The 9213-nt window shown below is 42.6% G+C and overlaps 1 protein-coding gene across 1 annotated transcript; it reads right to left on the bottom strand.

The window, feature by feature from the left end:
- Positions 1-49: 49 nt before the first annotated feature.
- On the bottom strand, positions 50-772 carry LOC117084001 (cyclin-dependent kinase inhibitor 1C-like). Its single transcript, XM_033212291.1, has one exon. The coding sequence runs from the start codon at positions 702-704 to the stop codon at positions 348-350; it is 357 nt and encodes a 118-aa protein (XP_033068182.1). The 5' UTR covers positions 705-772; the 3' UTR covers positions 50-347.
- Between the last annotated feature and the right edge of the window lie 8441 nt (positions 773-9213).

The following is a 9213-nucleotide window of genomic DNA, read 5'->3' as shown; positions in this document are numbered from 1 at the left end:
TTTTTTCCTTTGTACAAATATACATGGTTTTTAAATTTTTTCCTTTTTTTTCTTTTTTCTTTTTTTTGCACTGAGTTTCAGCAGAGATTAAACATTTTATATAAATGACTCTTAAAGCTTTACACCTTGGGACCAGTGTACCTTCTCGTGCAGAATACATTTAGATATAAAAAGACGTTATTAATACATTGCACAGTTTTCAAAATTTAAACACAAAACCGAACGCTGCTCTGCGGCAGCCGCCGCCGGTTGCTGCTACATGAACGGTCCCAGCCGAGGCCCAGCGCCCTTCCAACGTCCGCTGCCCCGGCAGGTTCCCTCGGGGCTCTTTGGGCTTCTAAATTCGCTCACCGCAGCCTCTTGCGCGGGGTCTGCTCCACTGAGCCCACTCCAGGGGCGGCGCTGGGAGAGGGACACGGCGCGGGGACATCGCCCGACGACTTCTCAGGCGCTGATCTCTTGCGCTTGGCGAAGAAATCGGAGATCAGAGGCCCGGACAGCTTCTTGATCGCCGCGCCGTTGGCGCTGGCGGCCGCGGTGCCGGCCGCGGGACGTCCCGAAATCCCCGAGTGCAGCTGGTCAGCGAGAGGCTCCTGGCCGCGCTGCCCCTGGTTCGCGCCCTGCTCGGCGCTCTCTTGAGGCGCCGCGTCCTGGGCCGGGGCCGGGGCCCCATTCTCTGATTCTCTAGGAAGCGGGATGAACATCTCTATGGGACCCTAGAAGAAGGCGTTCCCTCCAAGCCCAGCCTGTAACTCCAGCCTTGTTTTCCGTCAAGCCTAGTCGCTTTACTGATATCCCATTGACAACTCTCTTGCCCTGAAACAGTGGCTACCTCAACCCTCAGGAAAATTGTATAGGGAGACGTTGGGATGGAAAGGATGCTGGGTAGGATCCGGAATGGGCCATCTCAACAAGAAACTAGTATATTCTATCTGCTTAAAATAGTCTCTATTAAGAACCTTGAGTGATGTGCTGTTATGTTAGAATAAAGGACAAACTCCCAATCTAGGCCCACACAAACTGACCTCAATATCAACGTCTCTTATTTGCCTATCATATACATTCTGCTCTAACGTTACTGAATTCCCATTGGCTCCCTGAAATCCCTTGCCTGTTCCTGACTCTAGATCTTTTCCCCAGGATTTTCCCTTTGGAATATTCTCCCTTCCTTCTATCTGCTCTCCCTAACCTCAGCTATCCAATTTATCCTGCTTCTTCAAATCCCAATGCCCATTCTCACTTGACCACCTAGACGGTTGCCCTTATGGGTCTTTACAGTCGCATATCACTATTAGTTATTCTAGCTCTAGCTAGCCTGCTATTCAGTGCCCCGCTAAATGCATACACTTGTACTTCTTTCATAGATATTGTTAGGAAGATACACACAAGTAGCATCCCACCCAAGGACAACTGTGAAAGACCCAATCAGTTCATCTTTATACAACTCTACTCAGCTATATGGAGCTATTACTTATCATTATATCTCAGTGTTTAGCTCAATGATTGGCAGAGAAGGTATTCAATAAATACTCGTTGAAATCATTAATCAGAAACAGGTGAAATTTAGATTATTTGCATTTTTGATAAACTGAAAAATGAGGATGCCATAGATTAAATCCAGAAAGCAAGCTCTCTGCACATCTGAAAGGAAGTACCACCTAGCTGGCATATTCCCATTTCTTTGGCTCACTCTATCCAGTTGTTATCTCCCTTGGTAGAATGTAAGCTGTTTGAAGGCAGGGGCCTTTTCTGTTTTGTTCATACTGTATCTCTAGCACCTAGAGCACTGGCTGACATACTAGGCATTCAATCAATATTTAATGAATGACTTGGTCACCATCAACTTCCAACAAGTTACAGGAAATAGTTATTCCATATAGATGTATATTGCTTGTTTGAGAGCTAAAACTGCTGGAAAATTATCTTTCTTCCCCTACATTACCTAAAATATATACTCCAGAGATGAATGTTGCTTCCCTGTAAGAAATAGAAACTCCTTCTAAATCATATTTACCTTACCCGCCAAAAGAGATTATATGAAGGTATTTTCCATTGGTAGGGGGGGAGTTTGGGGGAGAGGGGAGGGGAAACGGGTGAAGAGGGGGAGGCGGCAGGGAAGATGATGGGGGCCTGGTGGGGGCATCTGGTGGAGCTGGGATCCCCAGGCTCCCTCCAGAGGAAGCGAGGCTGCGATCGCTGAGCAGTCGGAGGGGACAAGATGCACTGGAGGGTGGGCGGACTCGCCCTTTCCTGCCTGGCCACAGGTGTCCTGGATGAGGCCGCCCCACACGCCCCCAGCGATTTTATAATCAATGGATAAAGCGGGAAAAATGTGGAGTAACTTCAAATACAAGTGTTAGAATGTCTTCCATCATGACGGAGGAAGCCGTAGTGAAAATGTTGACATGAACTCCGACAGATGTCTGTCTGTCAAAGAGAAAAACATCAGCATAGGAGACTCAACTCTTCAGCAACAAAGCAGTCCCTTAAGAGAAAATGTTGCCTTACAACTGGGATTAAGCACTTCAAAGAATTCTTTGCCGGGCATGGTGGCTCATGCCTGTAATCCCAGCACTTTGGGAGGCCAAGGCGGGCGGATCACGAGGTCAGGAGATTGAGACTATCCTGGCTAACACAGTGAAATCCCGTCTGTACTAAAACTACAAAAAAAAAAAAAAAAAAAATTAGCCAGGCGTGGTGGCGAGTGCCTGTAGCCCCAGCTACTCGGGAGGCTGAGGCAGGAGAATGGCATGAACCCGGGAGGCGGAGCTTGCAGTGAGCTGAGACTGCGCCACTGCACTGCAACCTGGGCGACAGAACGAGACTCCATCTCAAAAAAAGTTGTATAATTATAAACACAAAGTTAGAGTTCGCTGGTTAGAATGAGAACCAGTCAAGGCAAAGTAAACTCTCCTGTACCCAAAGGGTGTTAACTAGGTCCGCTTTCATGTGCATCAGACAGTACACCTACAGCAAACACACGTAGCAGTGTTAGGCTTTATCATACAGTATGTAAGCTTAGTGTTGGTATCTGTCAGATGCAACCTGCTGTTATTTATTCAAATAAATATGGCGCCTATTGGAACAACAGAGGATAGAGCTACAGGTGTTCAGTAAGACTACAAAAACATTTTGATGATTTCTCTAACAGTTTGGTTTTTAATGGCTGTAATATTTGAGTGAGGCAACTCTGGGGCATTTGTTATGAAGAATTCTACTTCTTACTGAAGAACAAATTATTAATATTGGATGAGTATTTCAATAGTGTCACTAATGTTTGAAATTATTTTTTCTAAGAGTTTTTCTATAATCTTTCAAAAGTAGTAATATTTGTAGTCACTATAAATCAAACTTTGAAAGTCCATCGACTTTATTTGAATCATAAGTCACACACACACACACACACACACACACACACTCCTGCAAAACAATCTGGAAAATCTGAACACACTGGATATTTGATGACAATAGGAATGATTATTAAAGATGTGAAAATAGAATTGTGATTACATTTTTTTCAATCGATTTTTGGGGAACAGGTGGCATTTGGTTAGATGAATAAGTTATTTAGTGATAATTTCTGAGATTTTGGTGCACCCATCATCCAAGCAATGTAACTGTGCCCAATATGTAGTCTTTTATCCCTCACCCCCCTCCCACCCTTTCCCCCAAGTCCCCAAAGTCCACTGGATCATTCTTACACTTTTGCATCCTCATTGCTTAGCTCCCACTTATGAGTGAGGACATAGGATGTTTGGTTTTCCATTTCTGAGTTACTTCACTTAGAACAATGGTCTCCAGTTCCATCCAGGTTGCTGCAAATGCCATTATTTCATTCCTTTTGATGTCTGAGTAGTATTCCATTATATATATATATATATATATATCTCCACTCATTGATAGATGGCATTTGGGCTGGTACCATATTTTTGCAATTGTGAATTGTGCTACTATAAACACGTGTGTGCAAATATCTTTTTCATATAATGACTTATTTTCCTCTGGATAGATACCCAGGAGTGGGATTTCTGGATGAAATGGTAGATTTACTTTTAGTTCTTTAAGAAATCTCCACGCTGTTTTCTATAGTGTTTGTACTAGTTTACATTCCCACCAACAGTGTAAAGGTGTTCTCTTTCACCACATCCACGCCAGCATGTATTTTTGTAAGGTGGTATCGCATTGTGGTTTTGATTTGCATTTCCCTGATAATTAATGATGTTGAGCATTTATCTATATGTTTGTTGGATATTTGTATATCTTCTTTTGATAATTATGTATTCATGTCCTTAGCCCACTTTTGGATGGGATTGTTTGTTTTGTTCTTGCTGATTTGTTTGAGTTCCTTGTAGATTCTGGATGTTAGTCCTTTGTCAGGTGTACAGATTGCAAAGATTTTCTTCCACTCTGTGTGTTGTCTGTTTACTCTGCTGATGATTTTTTTTGCTGTGCAGAAGCTTTTAGTTTAATTAAGTACCATCTATTTATCTTTGTTTTTGTTGTGTTTGCTTTCGGGTTCTTGGTTATGAAGTCTTTGACTAAACCAATGTCTAGAAGGGGTTTTCCAATGTTATCTTCTTCTTCTTTTTTTTTTGGACAGAGTTTTATTCTTATTGTCCAGGTTAGAGTGCAATGGTGCCATCTCCGCTTAGTGCAACCTCCGCCTCCGGGGTTCTCCTGTCTCAACCTCCTGAGTAGCTGGGATTACAGGTGCATACCACCACACCTGGCAAATTTTTTGTATTTTTAGTAGAGACAGGGTTTCACCGTTTCACCCAGGCTGGTATCTTCTAGAATTTTTATGGTTTCAGGTCTTAGAGTTAAGTCTTTGATCCATCTTGAGTTGATTTTTGTATAAGGTGAGAGATGAGGATGCAGTTTCATTCTTCCACACATGGCTTGCCAATTGTGCCTGTGCCATCTGTGCCATTTGTTGAATAGGGTGTCCCTTTCCCACTTTATGTTTTTGTTTGCTTTGTTGAAGATAAGTTGACTGTAAGTATTTGGCTTTATTTCTGGGTTCTCGATTCTGTTCCATTGGTCTATATGCTTGTTTTTATACCAGTACCATTCTGTTTTGGTGACTATGGCCTTATAGTATAGTTTTAAGTCGGATAATGTAATGCCTCCAGATTTGTTTTTGCTTTTGTTTTTTGCTTAATCTTGCTTTGGCTATATGGGCTGTTTTTTGTTCCATATGAATTTTAGAATTGTTTTTATAGTTCTGTGAAGACTAATGGTGGTATTTTGATAAAAATTGCGTTGAATTTGTAGATTGCTTTTGGCAGTATGGTCATTTTCAAAATACTGATTCTCTTTTTTTTTTTTTGTTGAGACGGAGTCTTGCTCTGTCGCCCAGGCTGGAGTGCAGCGGCCGGATCTCAGCTCACTGCAAGCTCCGCCTCCCGGGTTTACGCCATTCTCCTGCCTCAGCCTCCCGAGTAGCTGGGACTACAGGCGCCCGCCACCTCGCCCGGCTAGTTTTTTGTATCTTTTAGTAGAGACGGGGTTTCACTGTGTTCGCCAGGATGGTCTCGATCTCCTGACCTCGTGATCCGCCCGTCTCGGCCTCCCAAAGTGCTGGGATTACAGGCTTGAGCCACCGCGCCCGGCCTTTTTTTTTTTTTTTTTTTTTTGAGATGGAGTCTCGCTCTGTCACCCAGGCTGGAGTGCAGTGGTCGGATCTCGGCTCACTGACTGCAAGCTCCACCTCCCGGGTTTATGCCATTCTCCTGCCTCAGCCTCCCAAGTAGCTGGGACTACAGGCACCCGCCACCTTGCCCGGCTAGTTTTTTTGTATTTTTTAGTAGAGACGGGGTTTCACCGTGTTAGCCAGGATGGTCTTGATCTCCTGACCTTGTGATCCGCCCGTCTCGGCCTCACAAAATGCTGGGATTACAGGCTTGAGCCACCGCGCCCGGCCTTCACAATATTGATTCTATCCATCTATGAGCATGGGATGTGTTTCCATTTGTTTGTGTCATCATTATTTCTTTCAGCAGTGTTTTGTAGTTTTCCTTGTAGAGGTCTTTCAGCTCTTTGGTTGAGTTTATTCCTAAGTATTTTTATTTTATTTTATTGCAGCTATGTAAAAGGGGTTGATTTCTTGATTTGATTCTCAGCTTGATCGCTGTTGGTGTATAGCAGGGCTACTGATTTCTATACATTAATTTTGTATCCTGAAATTTGCTGAATTCATTTACCAGTTCTAGGAGCTTTTGGATGAGTCTTTAGGGTTTTCTAGGTATACAATTATGTCATCAGCAAACAGCAGCAGTTTGACTTCCCCTTTACCAATTTGGATGCCATTTATTTATTTATTTATTTATTTATTTATTTACTTATTTATTTTCTCTCTTCTGGTTGCTCTGGCTAGGACTTCCGATACTATGTTGAATAGAAGTGATGAAAGTAGGCATCTTTGTCTTGCTCCATTTCTCCAGGGAATACTTTCAACTTTTCCCCATTCAGTATAATGTTTGTTGTGGCCTTGTCATAGATGGCTTTTATTATATTAAAGTATGTCCCTTCTATGCCAATTTTGCTGAGGGTTTTTTGTTTTGTTTTGTTTTGTTCTTTTGATATGGAGTTTTGTTCTTGTTGCCCAGGCTGGAGTGCAATGACCTGGTCCCGGCTCACTGCAACCTCCACCTCCCAGGTTCAAGCAGTTCCCTTGCCTCAGTCTCCCAAGTAGCTGGGATTACAGGTGTGTGCCACCATGCCTGACTAATTTTTTTGTATTTTTAGTACAGATGGGGTTTCACCATGTTGACCAGGCTGGTCTCGAACTCCTGACCTCAGGTGATCCGTCCCTCTTGGCCTCCAAAAGTACTGGGATCACAGGTGTGAGCGACCACACCTGGCCTTGCTGAGGGTTTTATCATAAAAGGATGCTGGATTTTGTCAAATGCTTTTTCTGCATCCATTGAAATGATTGTGTGATATTTGTTTTTAATTCTGTTTATGTGGTGTAGCACATTTATTGACTTGCAGATGTTAAACCATCCCTGCACCCCTGGTATGAAACCCACTTGATCATGTTGGGATATCTTTTTGCTGTGCTGTTGGATTCAGTTAGCCAGTATTTTGTTGAGGATTTTTGCATCTATGTTCATCAGGGATATTTTTCTGCAGTTTTCTTTTTTTTTGTTATGCCCTTTCCTAGTTTTTGTATTAGGGTGATACTGGTTTCATAGAATGACTTAGGGAGGTTTCCTTCTTTCTCTATCTTTTGGAGTAGTGTCAGTAGAATTGGTATCAATTCTTCTTTGAATGTTTGATAGAATTCAACTGTGTTTCTGGTTCTGGACTTTTTTTTTTCTTGGTAACTTTTTAATTACCATTTCAATATTGCTGCTTGTTATTGGTCTGTTCAGAGTTTCCACTTCTTCTTGGTTTAATCTAGCAGGGTTGCATATTTCCATTTCTTCCTGGTTTAATATAGAAGGGTTACATATTTCCAGGAATTCATCCATCTCCTTCGTATTAGTTGTAATATCTCTTGTTTTGTTTCTAATTGAGCTTATTTGGATCTTCTCCCTTGTTTTCTTTGTTAATGTCACTAATGGTCTATCAATCTTATTTATCTTTTCAAACAACCAACTTTTTGTTTCATTTATCTTTTGTATTTTTTTGTTTCAATTTCATTTAGTTCTGTTCTGATCTTGGTTTTTTTTTTTTGTTTTTTTTTTTGTTGCTGGGTTTGGGTTAGGTTTGTTCTTGCTTCTCTAGCTCCTTGAGGTGTGACCTTAGATTGTCTGTTTGTGCTTCTTCAGACTTTTTGATGAACTTTGCTCTTAACACCACCTTGCTGTATCCCAGAAGTTTTGATAGGTTGTGTCACTATTATTGTTCAGTTCAAAGAATATTTTAATTTCCATCTTGATTTCATTATTGACTCAACAATCATTCAGGAGCAGGTTATTTAATTTCCACATCTTTGCATGGTTTTGTGGGTTCCTTTTGGAGTTGATTACCAATTTTATTCCACTGTGGTCTGAGAGAGTACTTGCTATAATCATCCTCATTCTCCCTGAGGATTTTTTGAGGCTTGTTGACTGATATGGCCCCTACTAATATTGAGGCAGGGAGCAGACATGGGCAAAGGGGTGGGGTGCCAGGATGCCTTAGGGTCTTGCTAAGTGGGACAGTCGCATGATGGAGATTTGAGGGTGTTTATTATGAAGATCTCCAGGAAGGAGAAGACCTGGAGTCTGGGCCCAGCTCTGCTCCCTACGTGCCTGCCATGGAATGTGGGCAGGTTGCTTTACTGCACCACATCCAGTGTCTAATCGGAAATGAAGGGAGAATGTCAAGCCTCCTCTTCATCCCAGACTCTTAGACATGGGAGTTGAAGGTGATTTGGTACCCACTTGTCTTCTGACCCAGAGGAAGTAGCATTTCTCCTCTGGGGTTTAGCTTAGTTCCCATAGGGCACCCTTAGAGAACCTGGATCAGGGCTGCTGGAAAGAAGTCAGAGGCAACAGCCTTAGAATTAAGCCTGGAATTTCTATCTCTATCTGGTGGCAGCAGCTCCTTACCTAGGCCCCATTTGGCACCTGTTCTGAAACTGGAACTGGAAGCTAGAATTTGGTGGGGATGACCTGAGTACAGCCCCTGTCACCCTTGCCATTCAGGGTTGCCTGCTTTGCAGAGGCAGTGGGGTCTCTGCTGACTCTCAGTGCTGGGGAGGGTCTGCAGCTTCAGCGATTTTACAGCATGGATAGCCCTGAGGGTCTTTACACTTTGGTATAAGATACTTTTCAGTCAGCTCTGGACAGTTGTGAAGTACATCTTCACTGCTGTGAGAACTCAAGAGGAGGATATACTATATTTGAGAGTCTCCCCAAATTCTGAGGCTTACCATGCCTGAACAAATTGTTAAGTGGGCGAGTGGCTCTCTTCAGCAAGTATAGGGCCGACCTCAGTGATGATGGGATAGAGAATTAGAGGTTATGAGAGTTTATTTCAAAACAGGAATAAGAAAAGAGTTTTATTATTATTATTATTATTATTATTTTTGTAGAGAGAAATCTTGCTCTGTTGCCCAGGCTGGAATGCAGTGATTCAATCACAGCTCATTGCAGACTTGAACTCCTAGGTTCAAGTGATCCTCCCACCTCAGCTTCCCAAGTAGCTGGGACCACAGGCACACACCACCGTGCATGATTAATTTTTATTATTTTTTGTAGAATTGGAGTCTTGCTATGTTGC

This window comes from Trachypithecus francoisi, unplaced genomic scaffold (assembly GCF_009764315.1).
Source record: "Trachypithecus francoisi isolate TF-2019V2 unplaced genomic scaffold, Tfra_2.0 Lachesis_group0, whole genome shotgun sequence".
Lineage (NCBI taxonomy): Eukaryota > Metazoa > Chordata > Mammalia > Primates > Cercopithecidae > Trachypithecus > Trachypithecus francoisi.
The sequence above is the reverse complement of the archived record's forward strand: the minus strand, read 5'-3'. Positions and strand labels throughout refer to the sequence as shown.

Coding starts and splice junctions, on each gene's coding strand:
- LOC117084001 (XM_033212291.1), bottom strand. CDS start 704: ATGTTCATCCCGCTTCCTAGAGAATCAGAGAATGGGGCCCCGGCCCCG.